The sequence below is a fragment of the Furipterus horrens genome, unplaced genomic scaffold (genome assembly GCF_987537825.1).
Source record: "Furipterus horrens unplaced genomic scaffold, mFurHor1.1.pri manual_scaffold_11, whole genome shotgun sequence".
Classification (NCBI taxonomy): Eukaryota; Metazoa; Chordata; class Mammalia; order Chiroptera; family Furipteridae; genus Furipterus; species Furipterus horrens.
In genome coordinates this window covers 62,642,220-62,661,609 of record NW_028327181.1, presented here as the reverse complement: position 1 = coordinate 62,661,609, position 19,390 = coordinate 62,642,220, and the positions used below count along the sequence as shown (strand labels likewise).

Genomic DNA, 19,390 nt, shown 5'->3' with positions numbered 1-19,390 from the left:
CTAGCAGGAGGCCGTCACGTCCCAAGCGTCAGGAGGCGGGGCCAATGGCTGTGATGTCATGAAACCCCGCCCCCACACCCATGATATCACCCGCGCCGCCCGCCATTTTGTCTCCAGTGTCTCGTTTGCTGTCGACAGCGTGGAAGGAAGTGTCTTGGTCTGGAAGCGTGAGGCGGGGACCAGAGTCTATTGTCTGTGTTTGACGCTGTAGTTTGGTCCGAGGCCTTCGGAGCGCTCCTGGGGCAGTCGGCAGCGGCCGCCGCGACCGCCCCCGCCCCTCCCCTGCGTCCCCGGGACCGGGAGGGACCGAGTCCGCGTCACGCCCCTCAGCGCTCGCCGCTCCCTTTTCTGTCGCTGCGTCCGCATCGCGCCCCCGGAATCAGACGGTGCCCCATAGATGGCCAGCTTTCCCCCGAGGGTCAACGAGAAAGAGATCGGTGAGGAACGGGACGGCGGGCGAGGGGTGCTGGTGAGCGCGCGGGGGCTCCGGAGAGGCAGGGACTCCTCGGAGGGGCTCGAAAGGAAACCTTTCGTAATCTGAATTAGGATGAGCCGGAGCCAAGCCCTGGAGCGAACTGGAAGGAAGCGGCCGCGCGGGTGGGGTGGGGGTCGCGAGGTAAATGGGATCATCATTGATGCAGCGCCTACCCTGCGCCTGGCCCGGAGGAGGGGCAGAGAGCAGCTCTAGGATAGAGTAGCGAGGGCCCCACTGACTGCGTGGCCCGGGCCGGGCACAGCCCTGGGGACCCCGCTTTCCTAATGAGAGGTGCGAACGGGATCTTTATCCTAGGGTTCTTCTGGGTTTAGCGGCTGGGGCGTGGAGTGCACTGCGGAGTGCTGGGCAAGGCTCGGGGGCTCTTAAATTGACGATGCGAGATAGGATACTTGTGCGTTCTGGGCTATAATGAAAGGTGGGGTCCTCGTGGATATCCACCCACTTTTTAAGGAGAAATGCGACCAGAGAGGTGCCATCAGCCTGGGGAAAGCAGTGTTTTAAAAAATGGTTTGGCGTGAAGAAAGGGAGTGGTTCAGGTTCAGGACCGGACAACTCAGTATTATCTTTCATCCGCACTGGAGCGGGGAGGAGCAAGCGTCTGGGCGGAGTGACGGAAGGAAAGCCGCCGCACCGGAGAGCGGACTCTGAGAAGGCCGCCGCGGACCCGGTGTGCGTGTGCTGCCTGATTCGGCCACGCTGAAGGCAGGGCAGTCGGCTTCGAACGTTGTGCGCTGAGACCTCAGTGGCTCAGTTAAAAGCACCTCACATCATTTAAGTCCTCTCTTAAAGTAAAATAACTGGAACAGCTTTTGCGGTTGTTGGGAGTACATTGATAGATATACTTAGTCGTCGTCGTCGGCAGCCGTCCGTCTCGAGAGACGATGGTGTAGCTTCTTAAGAGTCTATCTGCACCGCCAAGAATGACTGTGCAGTCCGACTCGGGAGTGACACGGTATCTGTCTCCTCCCGTGTTGAATCGACATCTTGCGATGATGCTGGAGTGTCCTCTCCAGTGGAGCTGAAGCTACAGAGCCTGGGCAGGGTGATATGGAGGGTCTGCTGTTGCCCATGCAGCAGACCCCCCCTCTCTTCGCAGCTGAAGGATCCAAGGGAAAGACGGAGTCAATACAGCTTGGCTTCAGGTGCGCCGCAGGAGTTGCCGGTGTTGACTACAACATCAAACCGCCTTAGGGACTCCGGCTCCGGATTTTCTGTCGGGGTTTACTCCCTTAGCCTTTCCCCTGAAGAGGTATGCCGCAAGGCAGCGGAGGTTTTTTGGAGTCAGAGTTTTCCTTCTCTGATGTGCCCTGACTGGAAGCAATGATTAAGGTACACCTTGAGAAAAGATACCAATTGAATAGATGAAATATTGTCACTGAAGGTTAATCACATTATGACATGATTAAGAAATCTGAGATTTAAAGAAAGCATTAAAGTTCCATCACTATTTGTCATGTGTCCACAAAAAGGAAAAACAGAGTTAAAACTAAACAAGCAGATAAAGGATAAATTTGGGAATACTCAGTGATGTATCAGGAGAAATTAACCCCACCATCTTCTCTTAATATCAGAGTGAAATTGTATCAATGATTATGTGATATAAAAATGCAAGTTTTCTTTGGATCAGTTTACATTTTGGGTCAATAATATATACAACGTGTTCGATGAAATGGAATTCCTTTCATATCCTCCCTGTGATCACGGGCATAGTCCCATAAGAAATAATCCAGAAGAATGGAATTGATCTCTCCACTAGTTTTTTCACCCTTTTTTTCAATAAGTTCCAGAAGACAATCTCGGATCAACTCAACGCACCAAAGTGAGCACCCTCTGATTTCCACCTCTTGCCTGTTCCCATTCGAGAGCATTTGTCCTTTGAGAAGTTTCTCCAGTAGTTCATCAGAGTATCTCAGGGCTCCCAGGTGAACAAGAACCTGAGGTAATCGATAGTCAGCAAACATAGTAATACTGGAGATGTCCTTAAAGCAGCCATCTCCTTCTCCCTCTAACACACTCCACGTATCTGCCACAAGGATTTGGGCCCGTTTGTAAAAAGAAATTCTTTTTCCCTCAAACTCAGTCACATCTCTGTAAGAGGGAAAGCTTTCAACTACCAGATGCAATAACTTCTGTGCACTTTTTTCACTTTTTCGGATACAATTAAGAAAAGAGCCATCAAACTTCTCAAGCAGAATTTTCCCGGTTTCATTGAGAATCCGATGTCTCTCTTCTACCAAAGGCATGGGAACATCCGTGTCAGAACGGAGTATATGCTGAACCTGATCCAGGGTCACTGTGGCATAGTACGAAGCACTAGTTATTGGTATCCCTTCGTCGAGAGCTCTGTTGATCGCTGAGGGAAGGGAGGGAAGGAAGTTTGGCTAGCCTGCCAGTGAAGGCTTCGTTCCCTAGATCCAATATGGACGGTCTCCTAACTCCCAGGGAGTCCGCAAAATTCATTGCGGAAAACAGTCGGGATGTGTTCATTGATGGCGGAGGCGTGCGAAGAGTGGCAGAGCTGCTGCTCACCAAGGTCTCGGGGCCGGAGCTATGCCTGGGGGGCTGGAAGGCCCTCCACGAGCTGAACCCCAGGACTGCTGACGAAGCCGCAGTCAACTGGGTTTTCGTTGCAGACACACTCAACTTCTCCTTCTGGGCGGAGCACGATGAGCACAAATGTCTGGTGGGGTACAGGGGGCGAACGTACAGTGGGTACTGGTCCCTGTGCGCCGCGATCAATAGATATACTTAGTAAAACATGGACTTATCAAGTCATCATGTTATACACCTAAATATATACAATTTTTATTTTAAAAGTGAAAACATTTAGCCTTACCCCCTCAAAAAAAACAGAAAACAAAAACAAAAACCCAACTCTGAACTTTCTGTGTTAATTAAATGAAAATCGAAGGTGGCTATTGTAGAGAGCCTTTGAATTTCCCAACTAAATATGTGCCTTTACTACATACATGAAAGAGGTATTTGTACAGAAAGGGAGAAGCTGAAGCAGCCAAAAAGCCTTCTATCCTGTATGTGGGTAAATCTTTTATATTTAGAGACAGCTTAGAATTTCGGGCTTTAGTTTTCTTTCTTTCTTCCTTTTTTTTTTTTTTTTTTGCTGAAGGGAAGAGCAAAGAGGGTGCAGCTGGGTTTGTGTGTCCAGGAGCTTGGTTTAAAGGATTTTATTTATTAGGAGGAAGGGAGGGAGAGAAAGAGTAATGTGTGAGAGAAACATTGACAGGTTACCTCTGGCATGACCCCAGCAGGGGATCTGCCCCATACCGCAGGCATGTGCCCTGACGCGGAATTGAACCAACGACCTCTTGGTTCACAGGCTGGCGCTCAGTCCACACCAGCCAGGGCTGGACTTTAATTTTCTTAAGGATAAGTTTGAATGACAGGTTAGGAGGGGACTTGCACCCTGATTTTAGTAACTTAAATGGAGAGAAAATAAGATTCATGTCCAGTTTTTATTTTAACTGGACTTTAGGACCATTATGTCCTGTTTGGGACGTAGAACTCAAAGGTTCTTAGTCCAGTGGTTTGGTTTTTTACCCCCCTACCCATAATATCACAGATGAACGATCTGCCTTTCTTGACTCTGTTTTTTTATTTCACCTTGAACCATTTTGAAAACTTTTCAGTCTCTCTTCTGAGGGATAGAGCCTCTTAGCATACCTGTATATGGTAGAATCATTTACGGAGTAGCCTTTTTAATTTTTTTTTTTTTTTTTTTTGCATATTTAGGTCTCATTGTTATTTCCTGAATATAATGTAAAGTTACCATACTAGCTAAGTGGGCCTTTTCTAACCTTTTTTAGGGGAAGTATCATTTGCATACAAGGTTAAACACTAGTATCTCTGTGTAGTTTTGTGTGTGTGTGTGTGTGTGTGTGTGTGTTTAATATATATATATATATATACTTTTTCCCTGCTTTCTTGGATATTAATTATACCTATTTGGGTTCTCTAGTACTACTGAAAGGAGATATGAGATTCCATGAATGATTAAAGAAGTCTATGTGACAGGGAGTTATTGCCCTCTTTCACAAGGCACTATCACAGATTCCACTTTCTGGTTATGAAATTGCAGGGAGGAATGTGAAGAAGGAGCTAAATCTAGTTTGCTTGGTTCAGCGGGACTGAGATGATGTGTCCCTACTGTACATATAGTACTAATAATGTAGAGTTGTATCGTATAGCCGAGCTCCTGTGGCATGCAGCTTTTCCCCTATCCAAGGCCATTAAACTGTACATTTCTTAGGATACCAACATTAAACACTTGGAAGTAGTGTAATAAAGGTTTAACTTATAAAAGTTGTTTTTAAAGCACTCTATTATAAACCTTATGCTAGTTTATAATAATGTACCAGTAAGTATTTAAATGAGTACTTAAATTACTGTAATTTGATTAAACTGAAAAGAGCATTTGATATACCTGTTAACAAGCAAAAATAAATAAATAAATAAGGTAGTTACTAATGCAATACCTGTAACAACATTTATTTGGCAGCTTTTTTTTCTATTTTTTTATTGTGGCCCTGTTTCTTGAATTTATATTTAAGAATAAATTAGATTATTATTTTGTGGTCTTTGTTTTACTTGAGCCAGTTTTTTAGTTAATTTATAACCACCCTTTATATAAGAGGAATTTTGTGATTGTGGCCAAGGTGAAAGAAGGAAAAATGCCCTGCCTTGTTATTTAAAAGATTTTGGATTGTGAAAGAAAATACAGAGTGATACTGAAATATAGACCAAAAAATGAGTTTTCTGTGGGAAAGTTAGTCTTGTTTATATGTTTATTAAAGGAGAGGTGAGTGCTAGTCTAATTTACCAGGTGTTTCTGAAATTGAATACAAGGGCTAGCCCTCTTTTTTGAGATAGAAATTACATAGGTATCCTCATCTAGTTTAATCAGGGGGCTTTTCCTATTTAGTATAATGCCTGCAGACCTGACAGGTGTGGCTCAATAGATTGGGTGTCATCCCACAAACAGAAAAATCACCTTTGAGATTCTGGTCAGTCTGTTAGAGGCAGCCGATTGATGTTTTTTCGACACATCAATGTTTCTCTCCCTTCTTCGCTTTTCTCTAAGGATAAATAAAATCTTTAGGAAAAAAACTCTAGTTAATGCTTGCATTTTTCAGTTGAATTTTAAAAATTTTTCCCTTATTTTTTGAACTTCATTTCTTTCTCCTAAAATTTATGAATTTAAAAGGTAGATGTGGTTAAACAGAAACCTAAGTTAAAAAAAAAAAATAGATTTTGGCAGGGGTTGCAAATTCAGAGGCCAGGCACATAAAGTACCCTAATAAAATGACTATGTAAGACGGTGGGCTTGGAGGAATATAAGGAAACATGGAGCAGCAAGTCCTTTCAAAAATCTTTTCTTTATTTAAAATAAAGCATTTTGCAGGCCTATGAGGGTCACTGGTTTGTAAATTTTGTATTAAGAAAGTCATGTTATTAGTGAAGTTAATGTCACCTTGCACTGGATTGTTACAGGTGAAGTGGAGATAGGTGGGGGGTCCTGCTGCTTAGATTAAGCCACATCTGAAATATTGTATTTAGTTTTGGGTGCCACTTTTAGGAGGGCAATTACTAATGAGTTTATCCAGAAAAATATGCTAAAGGGAAAGATGGGGAATGGATTTGAATCCATGTAATCTAAGGAATGATTGAAAGGACTGTGGAGATTGTAGGCTGGTGAGTAGATTTAGTCAATGATGTCATAACTGTCTTCAACATATGAATGTCATGTAGGAGCAGGATTAGGCTTATTCTCTTAGGTCAGAATCTGGACGGAGTGGTTGGAGTTGCAAGGAGGAAGATTTTGAGTCACCAGAAGGAACATTTCTGATAATCTCAGCTGCACCAAATTAGAATGAGCCTTACTAGCTACTCATTTTATGAATATCATAGAAAAATAGGTCTCAGTTTTGTTTGTTTACTTTTTAAACCATAGCTTATTTGTTAATATATCAAAGAATTGGGCAATGTAATATTTAAATCACTTAAGAATGAGAGCTTATACACGTGCTTTCATATTAATTCAATAAATATTTACTGAGCACCTGTCATGACAGGTGCTACACTAGCTGTGATGGAGCACACATTGAGACTGGGAGTGTCACTGAACGAGCATATTTTGGGGTTTATATATCTGCCCCAACAACAGGAGTAAAAGTGGTTCTTATTTGAACTGCAGTATGTACATAGAATATATTGACGTTTAGTTGTTGGAATGTTTAAGCCAAATATATAAAAATGCACCCCAGTGATGACCAGACAACTGACCACAAAATAGATAACAGGGAAACTAAACTTGACAATAATTTACAACTAAGAAGGAAGAATAGCAAAATTTGAAAGTAAGACCAACTCAAGACAGCATTGGTGATACACTGATAAAGAAGATCTTTTCCCAAAATTGAGGAAATTCCAGCTGAGTTTGCATGCACATATATGCAGTAGGAACTTGATGATGCTTGTTAAATGCAGAATAAAAATCTCTATGCTCTGTTAATATGCCAGTTTTTATTATGAATGCTAAATTTAAGTACTCCTAATTAAATGAAAAATGTATGGGATTGTCTGTTTTTGCCCTTCAAAAACCAAAATAATCATTTCCATTTTGGGGTCAGTTTGTAGCCCATTAGAAAGATGCTTGAGGACCACTGTTGAAGAATCATGAGTGGTGCGCACTTAAAGCACTGATTGAGAGGTTGGACTGAATAATCTTTTTAAAGTCCCTTTTAGTTCTGAGGGTTTTGTGATTTTTGTGACCTGGGCCTGAAAAAGATAATACATTCACGTTTGGCCTTGGCTGGCGTATCTTTGTGGATTGAGTGCCGACCTGTGAACCAAAATGTTGCTGGTTCAATTCCCAGTAGGCACATGCCTGGGTTGTGGTCCAGGTTCCCCAGTTGGGGGTGCACAAGACGCATCCACACATTGATGTTTCTCTCCCTCTCTTTCTCCCTCCCTTCTCTCTCTAAAAATAAAATTTAAAAAAATTAAAATTAAAAAAAAAGAATATTCATGTTTGAATAGTCCATTTTATGGTCCTTTTCTTTGAGTAATATTTTATAGTGGTTTATGGTTTTTGAAAGTTACAGATATTTTGGAAGAAACTTCTTACAAAGCATCTTTAGTCTCTTGCATTTTAAGTGTTAGTAATTTGATGAAAACATAAGGCAATGCAAAAATCAGGACTTCAGTAATTGCTAGCCTTGATTGATCATTACAGTATTATTACTTGATCGGCTTTTTTTTTTTTTAATTGAAACTTCTTAAAAAGCTTTCTTTGAAAATCTTTAGGAAGCTCACTTCACCCAGACTTGAAGATGTTATCATTAAGGGGTCTTCACACCATAACTGTCACCTCAAAGGGTGGAAAGCAGAACTCATTATGTTGATAATCTAGAAAAGGGAAAAAATGCCCAATGGAGTTGAGTGAGTCCCAAAGCAACATGGAGGCAGTCTTAAACTTATTGTTGGTTATATATAATGTGCTGTGTTTTTCTTTTTCTCTTTTTAGTGAGATCACGTACTATAGGTGAACTTTTAGCTCTAGCAGCTCCTTTTGACAAGAAATGTGGCCGTGAAAATTGGACTGTTGCTTTTGCTCCAGATGCTTCCTACTTTGCTTGGTCCCAAGGACACTGCACAGTGAGGCTTATTCCGTGGTCCCAGTGCCTGAAGAACTTGTAAGACACTTTTCTTTCTTGTATTATGTATCTGTTTGTAGAATTTCCTGTTTTCTCTGTGTGGAGTAATAAAAAGATTTTGATATTCAAGTTTTTCTTTTTTGCGGACTGTTGTAAATATGTTTTATCATAAGCTGAATATTGGATAATTTGTGGAAAGAATTATTATGTACTATAGAACAATTTCTCAGATCCTTTGTATTTTTAGTAAACGTTCCTGTGTATTAAAAGGGAGATTAATTGTGCCTTGGTGTAGTGTATGTATTATGTGTGCCAGGTCACGTGACCTTTGTTATGTGATGCTTTTTGATTTCACAACATTTTATTAGATAACAGAGGTGCATAGATTATGTAAGTACTTTTTATGTACTTAGCCTCTGCTTGGATTTAATTGAGTGTGGATATTTGTTGAAGGTTTTTCTGAAATGTATCATATACGAAATTTAATCTTTCCCTGTTTTGTGTCTATTTACTTTTTGTTTTTTTGCCCTTTTTTAAATTGTTGTTATTTTACAGTCATCCTTTTCCCCGCCCCCCGCCCCCTCCGCCCCCCCCGTTAATCATGGTTATATTTATTAATGTCCTTGTTACATATTACTTTAGGTGTAGAAACTATGGGAAACTACTGATTTATTACTTTTTTTTTTTTTTAAGGAAATTTTCTGGTGTTAGTGTCACAGTATCTTCTCAAGTTTTTTGGTTTTTTTCCCCCTTGTTTATACTTGCTTTAGGTTAATTGCAGGACTCTTAATTGATATAGTGGTTTTGAAGAAAGTTTTGAAACAAAGTACAAGTTACTTTGTTGTTGAGTTTCCTCTCTTTTTCAGCCCTCTGAGAATTGATTTGGTCCTGCCCTCGTAGCTAACAGCAACTTTTCCCCTTCCCACTTATAGGATTCTATTGTTAAGTAGTATCACGATAATAATATTGAGGTTTTAACAAACATCATTCATATCCACAGGAGTCCAGAGTAAATAATAACTAGATTTTGATCTGATCCTTTCCCCCCCCCAGTCTCTTGCATGGCACCAAGAATATCGCTAATTCAAGCAGTTTGAGATTGTCAAGACAAAATAGTGATGGTGGTCAGAAAAATAAGCCTTGTGAACATATTATAGACTGTGGTGATATAGTCTGGAGTCTTGCTTTTGGATCTTCAGTTCCAGAAAAACAGAGTCGTTGTGTGAATATAGAATGGCATCGATTCAAATTTGGACAAGATCAGCTACTCCTTGCCACAGGGTTAAACAATGGGCGTATCAAAATATGGGATGTATATACAGGTATGGAGTCATAATTTCAAAAACAAACTTGATTATTTTATGATGTGCAGGACATTGTTCATAGGCATTGGAATATATGATTTGAGGATTTTCACTTACTGAAAAATAAGAATTGGTGCAATATGTCTTTATAATTGGCTTGAATAGCATCTTCAGCTTGGTTTTAATTTAGGATAATAGAGTTCACACTGCTTGATCACTCTTTAGAGGATATTACAGCATATTACAACACAGAGGGCATGTCTGAGGAATGTTTTATTAACTAATACTTTAGTTAGACTCAAATAGCAGTTGTTTTCTTACATAGTTTTCAGTGATTGATAGTGTACAGGTTTTGAGGCAAACCTGATTTTTAACAATTATGTAACCCTTTGTAAGATTTTAATGACATTTTATTTAAAGTTGAACTAGATAGGATTAGAAATTATATTCTTTAGGCAATTAAAAGTAAATTTGTTATTCACTACCTAAAACAGTTTCTAGCTGATAGTATGCACTCAAAAATTTGAAAGATTTTAAATGAGCATTTAAAATTGTACATTAGAATACAGCAAGTGATGTGAGCTTTGAGGGGTGATAAGTAATAAAATTTGGATTCTCAAAAAAATTTAAGCACATAAATTTTTGTAGAAAACAACAATTTATGAATAACATTTTTTCAATGAGATTATGTTTGAAAATTTACGTTTTTGTGGGATAACATGCATCTTTTGGGGAGTTTGACAGTCCATTAGTAATCCAAGGCCAAGGAAAATTTTGATTTGTATGTTAAAATCATATTATGCAAAGATTTAGAAATGATAATAATGCAGGTTTTCTTGATACTAAGTTAACTGGATCCAGGAGTTTGTGTATATTTCAGGAATTCCCTTTTAATTTTTCTAATAAATAGAGGCTTTGCTATGCTGGAAATAATTTATTTTAGAACAGTGTAAATAGTGAATCTTTAAAGGTAATAAATAGTAAAAGAACTAATAAGTCATTTTATACTTGCTGAGCTAGAGGTGCCCGAGTATTTTTTCAATGGTGAGGAACACTACTTTATAAAACAGAAGCTGATAAGAAAGAATTTTAACATTCTCTTATTTTCCCCTTCCATTTCATTTAGGAAAACTCCTCCTTAACTTGGTAGATCATACTGAAGTGGTCAGAGATTTAACTTTTGCTCCAGATGGGAGCTTGATCTTAGTGTCAGCTTCAAGAGACAAAACTCTGAGAGTGTGGGACCTGAAAGATGATGGTATGTTTTTTTTTCCAGGTTGTGAAAAAGAATTAATTTTTTGATATTACAACTGAGAGGTATTGGGTTCATCTGGGGCATTTGACTTTAAAAGTGGCTCTAGTCCTTTGGTCCCTTTCTTTGTATAGATCAAACGAACAGAATAGGAGTCAGCAGTTACTCTTAAGTAAACAATCTGATATTATTCAGAAACTAACCACATACATCTGTATCAACTGAGGACAAAATCTAGATCAGTTTTAGGGTTTTATATGAACTGGTCTGTTAGTTTTTTCTTTATCTTAAGTAGGGTTATTAACTTCCTTCATTTGCTTAGTAAAAATTTAAGTTGACCTTGAGTAAAAAAGATATAACTTAGTGTTCTAATAAAATTTAGATTAAAACATGACTTGTACACTAGAATTTATAACATGTAAACACTAATAAGCATATTACATTGGATAGGTTAAGTAAGAAATTATCTTAAGTAAAAGATTTGCCCTTCAATATAATAAAAGGTATGTCAGTGTCAAGTACTCTAGATTTTTCTGAAACCTTGATAATTGTGATGCTTACTAATAAGGTTTTGGAGAATCTGCCTTGTTTGAGAGGACCATAGAGAGTATTTCTTCCCTCTTCTTAGCCTGTAATGAAAGAGTTTACAGTTTTAATTAAAAGGTTGTATTTAAATAAGATCTGCTAGCCCTGGCTGGTGTGGCTTAGTGGACAGAGCGCCGGCCTTTGAACCAAAGGGTCTCAGGTTCAAGTCCCAGTCTGGGCACATGCCTGGGTTGCGGGCCAGGTCCCCAGTAGGAGGTGTGCGATAGGCAACTAACTGATCAGTATTTCTCTCGAACATCAGTGTTTCTCTCCCTCTTTCTCCCTTCCCCTCTCTCTAAAAATAAATAAATAAATTTTTAAAAATAAATAAGATCTGCTAATTCTCTTAACAGCCTCAAGATGGAAGTTGACAGGCTTGCTTAGGTAGCTTAGTCTGAATGTAGTAGAAAGCAAGCCCTCAGATTAGGAGACTTGTTCCAGCTGATGGGTAGGAGCCATTGCCCAATAAAATAATAACATTACTATTACCATGAGGTGCCTCCTCTGCATTTTATCAGTTCTCTGACTGCTCAGCTGTTGAAGGGTTAATGGATCCCAACAGTTCAAACAGTTCCATAATTAAATTTTTATATTCTTTTGCATATCAAATAGTACTTGCCTTCTCAAAATATTTTTCAATCGTGTGCATATGTTTTAAGAATGGAGACTCAGTAAAATGTAAACTCTAAGAGAGTAAAGACTTCGTCTTATTCACAGTTGTGTCTTCACTGCCTGGCATGTCGTAGGTATTCAGTATATATTTGTGAAACTAAGATAAAAAAATATACTTAGCCGTAATTTTGTCCTTCAGGTGTAAGGTACAGGAGATTTGGAGTAGAATGTAGGTTATCAGAAAGAAGGGTAAAAAGGCATTTTGAATGTGTTTTTATTAAGTCTCAACCTTGCTGTGTTTCAGTTCTTTCATTTATGGAGTAAAGGGATTAGACCAAGAGAAGTCTTATCTTCTATAAATGGTCAGCGGACTTTTTCTTAAAGGGCCAGATGTCAAATATGTTAGGCTTGTGGACTGTGCTCTAACTCTGCCATAGTTGCTCTATTCTGCCACTGGAGTACAACACAAACAAATATGGCATAATTTAATTCCAATAAAACTTCAGTTACAAAAATGAGTAGTGTGTACATTGGCAAACCCCTTAGATAAATCACACTACTGTAGAAGTTTGTGATTCTATGATTCTGCCATTTTTGAATGATAGTCATTTGAAGTGGATTCTAGGGTTAACGCGGGTATTTCCTCTTGTTCAGGAAACATGATGAAAGTATTGAGGGGCCATCAGAACTGGGTGTACAGCTGTGCATTCTCACCTGACTCTTCCATGCTGTGCTCAGTGGGAGCCGGTAAAGCAGTATGTATCAAAGTTCCTATACATTTATTGTGAACTGGATTATAATAATTGTGCATAATCATTTTAAATCTAAGTAACATATTAAGTCTGTGCTCGGTGTCATGAATATCTTAAATTTTTATTTTGTGATGGGGAGAGTTTGCATGAGGGAAATTAAATATAGTTATTGATTGTGAAGTGAGAAATTGGATTGCTTTTAGTTAGAAGTACTATTCATAAACTAAGGGGTTTGTCAAATTTATTTTGTCTTAAGATCTAGGAAAGTTTATGTGCTGTAGAAGAGGTAGAGTACAAGTGTTGACATTCCCTTGCTAATAATTTTCTTCTCTGTTGTTCTATTTTTTTTGTCCAGTTTGCTGTTTTAAAAAGTTTGAGTCCCAGCTGGTCCTGGACATTTAACTGAAAAAAAAGTAACTTAAAAATTTAATAAAAATGAAAATAGGACTCATGTATGTCTTAGAGTGAATTATAGAAGAAATTTGATATGGTCTGTCTTATGCTAACTTGCATAGCACACCTATAGGCAGATTAAGTATAAAGTGACTCTTAGGAGGGTTTATGCCTTTTGATGAACTCTAGCTGTCTACCAGCTTCTGAGTTATCGTAAAAAGATCTTTCAGCTTTAGATATTTATGACAAGGGTTGAAGTCCAAATACGTGTGATGATCACAATACACTTTGAAATAATGGGGGGGTGGGAGGCTGATTAAAATGCATTTTATTTAGCCAAGAAGTATGTTAAAATGATAGTTGCAAATGTTGGAAGTTTAGAAAAAATAGTTCTTTAAAAATCATAAGAAGGACAAAGCTAGATGTTGACATTGCTATTTTAGGCTGTGTGTTTTCCATATGCTTCTTGCTTTCCCTGTCACAGGTGGTGGCAGCAATATTGGTGTGATTGAGGTTATGCTGGCACCACTCGCACACAGGCGCACAATGGTGTTAGCTGGGCAGAAAGAGTGGCATCTCTGGCTACCGGGCTGGGGGCGACCTTTACCATAGGATGAAGTAACCTTGCATTCGGCTGCAAGGTGTACTGTACGTAACACAGGTGCTGGTCGATGTCCACTTTCTGCTTTTCTTTCTTTCTTTTTTTCTTTTTAAAAATAATTTCCCCCAGTGAAACCCACTGACTCCTCCAAGTAAATTGATCTTCCAGTTTGATGGAATTGGGAGTCTGATATGGGAAACCAATTTAATGTAATGTAATTGGCTTTCAGGTGGTTTCTCTGTACTGTTTTTTGGAATTCTTTGAGATGGTAGAGATACCTTACGTCTGATACTATTTAAAACTTGTGGGTTTTTTTCTTTGGAAGTAATATATTGTGTCTGTGCAGAAAAAAATGTAGCAAAGGATTGCTTTATCCCAAGAGGAGGAGAGATTGTTTTATGGGGGTTGTTAAACCTCCATTTAGTACAACAGACTGCAGTAAACATTAGAATTCTATTTAGAGCTATTCTGCACAGTCATAACTACTGATTTTAGAATCTAAATCTGTATGTGAACTTGTATTAAAATTAAAGTAACTTAAATGTTTTATACTTAAAATAACTAACAATTGTGTGGTCAGTTTGGGAGAAATAAGATTAGTAAATCTTGATTCACAGAAATGTTAATTGTATTATTTTTGTAAATTAGCATTTTCATTTTGTAATGTGGTTTAACGTCCTTGTTTGCCAAAGAAATTTCATTTGGCTGTGAAAATTCTCTTTGCTTGCAGTATCTGTTTCTCTTCCTAGGCTCACGTTGGTGATCCAAGCCTTTTGTAAACAAGTGATTATCTCAAAGGGAGATGCCAATGGAGTAACAATTTGTTAACCTTATATTTTCTGTCTGTATATATATTTTAAATTTGGTAGTTTCTGGAAGAAAAAGAAGAGGGTTTGTAGTACTTAACCCTATTTATTTCTGTATATTTTAGTTAATTAGTTTTTGAAATAAATGGATTTCAGTATAACTTTGTGGTTACTGCCTTTTATGTTTAGGCTTATTTTAAAATTAACATTTAACAGAAACATTTAAAATAGAATTTGCATGTCTACTTTAATTAACTTAAAGACTGAGTTTTTAATCTATGACACTGAGCATATTCTTTTAATTATCCATAATTTATAATGTTTAATCTGAGTTAAATTTAGCAGTTTTAGTTTAAGATGTGCCATTTTGGCCTCTGTGTGTCTGAATGAAGCTATAATATTTTCCTTTTTATTGCAGGTTTTCCTTTGGAATATGGATAAATATACCATGATACGGAAACTAGAAGGACATCACCATGATGTTGTAGCTTGTGACTTTTCTCCTGACGGAGCATTACTGGCTACTGCATCTTACGATACTCGAGTATATATCTGGGATCCACATACCGGAGACATTCTGATGGAATTTGGGTGGGTACAGCTTGAATTATTTTAGTCTGTAATTCATCTCTGGTTTTCAGTATATATATAACTTTTAAGAAATTGCATGAATGATTACAATCACTGACACGTGAAACGTAAAATCACAAGTCTATCGAAATTTAAAATTTTGTTATGATTCAAGTCCTTGGATAATACAAAGCTTTAAATATAAATTCTAAAAATAAAAACTTGGCTGGCTTAATACAGATCTTGTTATTTAGCAGGACCCGACTCTGTAGAAGTGGTAATTACGTATAAAATTTCATGTTGGAAAAATAGTTTAATGTTGAACTTAATCTTAGTGCCTTAAACCACAATCTTAAAAGGAGATTAGTAATTCTTTTCAGGTCCCTTTATTTAATTTGGATATATCGGCTCTTTTCAAGTCTTAGTTGTGTTCTTTAAACGACTTTAAACATTACTCAAAGACAGTTGTATTTTGCACCTGGTTATTTTGTTTCGTGAAGCAACTCTCATTTCCACTGAAAACATGTATTTTGACTTCAGACACATGTTTCCCCCGCCTACTCCGATATTTGCTGGAGGAGCAAATGACAGATGGGTACGATCTGTGTCTTTTAGTCACGATGGACTACATATTGCAAGCCTTGCTGATGATAAGTAAGTGTGTGAATTACAGCTTGACCTATTTATTATTGTCTTTTAAAGATTTCTTTTCATCTTTCTACTTAATAAGAACATTCTTAAGCCTAAAGAAAGAAAAGAAAGCTTTCCTGCTGTTTGGGTTTTAGTGTCTCCTTCTCTAGACAAGGTCTTGAAAGATGTTAATACGTCTTAAAGAATGTTGACCTGGCCCTGGTCAGGGAGTTCAGTTTGTTGGAGCATCATCCCATGCACCCAAAGGTTGCGGGTTCAATTCCCAGTCAGAGCACATACTTAGGTTGCCAGTTCAATCCCCAGTTGGGGCATATACAGGAGGCAACCAATCAGTGTTTGTCTTTCACATCAATGTTTCTTTCCTTCCCGCTTCCCCCCTTCTCTCTCTCCCCCTACCCCTTGCTCTAAAGTCAATAAAGCTCTGGTGAGGATTTTTTTAAAAAAATGTTTGACCTGAGTAATATGCATATAAACTAAAGATAATGCATGCCTTTCTCTGTGCTCCTTATTAGCTAGTTCAAGCAAACTGGGTAGATTTTTAATTAGCTTTTAGCCTTGCTCACAGTTTTCTTTATTTGCCAGTAATCATTGCTTTCCTATTTACTTAGATAAATTCTGAATGGCAAGTTCTCTGTCATTCCTAGACATACTCCACCTAGGTGAAAAGGCTCTATAAATGTCTTGGAATGAGACTGGGTTTTAAGTGTAAGAAAAAGGAGAAAGCTTTTGGCTGTGAGCATTATGGATCTGAACTAGGAAGAGAAGACAGACAGACATTATAGTCTCTTTTAAGTGTGGGTTGATCCAATTTACCAATATATAGACTATAAAATACTCTATAAAGCAAGTTACAGATTGTTTGCTGCAGTAATGTATGTGTGAGAGTACTATGTTGTGACTCAGAACATAGTGGCATTTCTTTCTCAAATACAGAAGTTGCTTTTACCTTAAATTTCCTACTAGATACTTACTGGACAACTTACTTCCTTTTCAGAATGGTGAGGTTCTGGAGAATTGATGAGGATTATCCAGTACAAGTTGCACCTTTGAGCAATGGGCTTTGCTGTGCCTTTTCTACTGATGGCAGTGTTTTAGCTGCTGGGTAAGTCCATTTCTCTATTGTTTGCTTGTTTGTTTTTAAGAGACAATTTCAGGTGGTTTTTAGTCAAAGTGGCTGGCCATTATTGTAAGTTTTCTATAATGGCTCTTTATAATAATATTGCTTTGTCATAAAGGAGATCATGATGATTGGTGACTCCAATACACAGCTTTGGATGATAGTTGTCTGAGCTGTAGGGTGTTGAAATGCATGTACTTGGATGACTGAGCTTGTGATTTTTCTGTTTCTGTTTAGGACACACGATGGAAGTGTGTATTTTTGGGCCACTCCAAGGCAAATCCCTAGTCTTCAGCATTTATGTCGTATGTCAATCCGGAGAGTGATGCCCACCCAACAAGTCCAGGAGCTGCCGATTCCTTCCAAAGTGTTGGAGTTTCTCTCCTATCGTATTTAGAGGACTCTGCCTCCCCTACCAGTAGGGACTGGCAGCACACTTTACACAAACCTCAAGCTTTACTGACTTCAAGTATCTGATTTTCAAGGTTTAGAAAATTTATTTAATTTGATATGTTCTTGTACTGGATTTTGATCCATTTTTAAAATATTATTTATAGACTATAGGAGAAATATTTCTGAACATAGAACATGCAGCTTTTCTCTAAAATTTAACTGTGAAACATACATACATGTACATATTTAGATATAAGCTGCTATGTGTTGAATGGACTCTTCTGCTTTTCTCATCTTTAGTTCTGACATGTATATATTGCTTTAGTAAAGCCACACTATGTATGTTTGCTGTAAAGTGAAAGGAATTTTTTTTTATTCTGGGACACAGTTTAGATGGTAAATATTGACCTAAGAAAGCTCATTTGCCTCATAAAATGTGTATTTGGTGGGAGGAATCAGAAAACAGACTTGCAAGTAATACAGAGTTTTTGTATAGGGGAAGGATTTTGTTTTCCTTACAATGGCATCTGAGAGCTAAGAGTGAATGTGACATTATTCAATTAAAAACAACCAGGATAGAACTAGGATAGAACTAGAAAAAGGGTGTCTCACCCCACCCCCCAAACTACTGCCCCAGACTTTAATTTTGGAAAGCAGCTTGTTACTTTAACCCCTGTGGTATAAAGTATTATAAATTTCAGCCAATTTGAAAACCCAGCTACTGTATTATTTTATTGATAAATATTTTGTTGTTTGTATTAAGGGACAGTTATTTTAAGACCATGGTTTTTTGTTTGTTTGTTTTTCACATATCCTATGTTTCTGCGGGGGATAATATTGGTGACCTACCAAAGAGAAGCAATCCAGTATACCTGCTTTTGCCTTCTGTTATTTATCTCACCTGCAGATATTAAGAATGTATGTATTATGTAAAATGCTTGATTATATATTTTTGTTGAGTTTTTTTTTTAATTAAAGACATAAAAAATCACCATCTTCTGCAAATTCTTAAATATATTGGAAAGTTTAATGCTTTTTGTCTGTCACCATTGTAAGATTGATGGCGCACCACAAGCAAGAAAGGTAGTGAAGAAGTAGCACAAGTGCAGGGCTATAGTTAATGCTTCATGAATTTAACTTTTACATTGGTTTCTTTTAGGAGAACTGTTGCAGTAATGCTTATTTTAGAACTCTAGAACAAAGGAAAATAAATACTCAGCAAAAGAAAAAACAGGGCTTTTTAGGGTTCAGGTTTATAGTAAACCTACCTGATTAAAATAGCCATAAGAAAAATCTAGTGATGTGTGGGCCCTTTGAGGAGGCAAAAAAAGAAAAAGCAGCCCTGGCTGATGTGGCTCAGTAAATTGAGTGCTGGCTTGTGAACCAAAGGGTCTCTGGTTCGATTCCCAGTCAGGGCACATGCCTGGGTTGCGGGCCAGGTCCCCAGTTGGGGGTGCATGAGAGGCAGCCACACATTGATGTTTCTCTCCTTCTCTTTCTCCCTTCCTTCCCTTCTCTCTAAAAATAAATAAATAAAATCTTTTAAAAAATAAAGAAAAACCTTTTCTTAGCTATGTGTGCTCTTGAACACTTGATTGTTTCCACTAAGACATTATTTGGCAATTCTTACAGTTGGCTCTGTTGAGGTTGTATGTGGGTATAGGTTATAAATTTTAAAGCCAACAGAAAATTTGCTGAAGTTAACTTGAGAATCACCATTAATTTATTTACTTATTTAAGATTTGATTGATTTATTTTTAAAGAGAGGAGAAGGGAGGGAGGAAGAGGGGAAGAGAAACATCTATTGAACCGTGACCGGGTACTGATTCTCGTGCCCTGGGGAATCAGCTGGAGACCTTTTGCTTTGTAGAACAACACTCCAACCAACTGAGCCACACTGGTCAGGGCCCACCTATATTTTACAAAAAGAAGCATAAAAGCCTCTTTAAACTTGTGATTTTTTTTTTTTTTTTTTGCATTTTATTTTGTAATATATCTTTTATAATTTTAAAGTAAGATATTTATTTTCACACCATTACATTATTTATTCTCCAACCAATTTATTTGACCAAGTAAAAATAGCACTATTGGATGCATCATTAAAAAGGCTAGAATTTCTTGCTTGCTTTTCCCATGAAAACCATAGTGCAAGATGAAAGGAAGACTGCAGAATATGAGTCAAGTACAA

At 38.0% G+C, this 19,390-nt stretch overlaps 1 protein-coding gene and 1 pseudogene across 1 annotated transcript; one reads left to right on the top strand and one right to left on the bottom strand.

The window, feature by feature from the left end:
• Positions 1–126: 126 nt before the first annotated feature.
• WSB1 (WD repeat and SOCS box containing 1) lies at positions 127–18,193 on the top strand. Its single transcript, XM_090291442.1, has 9 exons — positions 127–437; positions 8,037–8,205; positions 9,220–9,488; positions 10,597–10,728; positions 12,574–12,674; positions 14,890–15,062; positions 15,582–15,695; positions 16,687–16,794; positions 17,047–18,193. The coding sequence occupies exons 1-9, from the start codon at positions 398–400 to the stop codon at positions 17,204–17,206; spliced, it is 1,266 nt and encodes a 421-aa protein (XP_090147568.1). The 5' UTR covers positions 127–397; the 3' UTR covers positions 17,207–18,193.
• Positions 1,914–2,856, bottom strand: LOC149997993 (queuosine 5'-phosphate N-glycosylase/hydrolase pseudogene; annotated as a pseudogene).
• Positions 18,194–19,390: the final 1,197 nt, after the last annotated feature.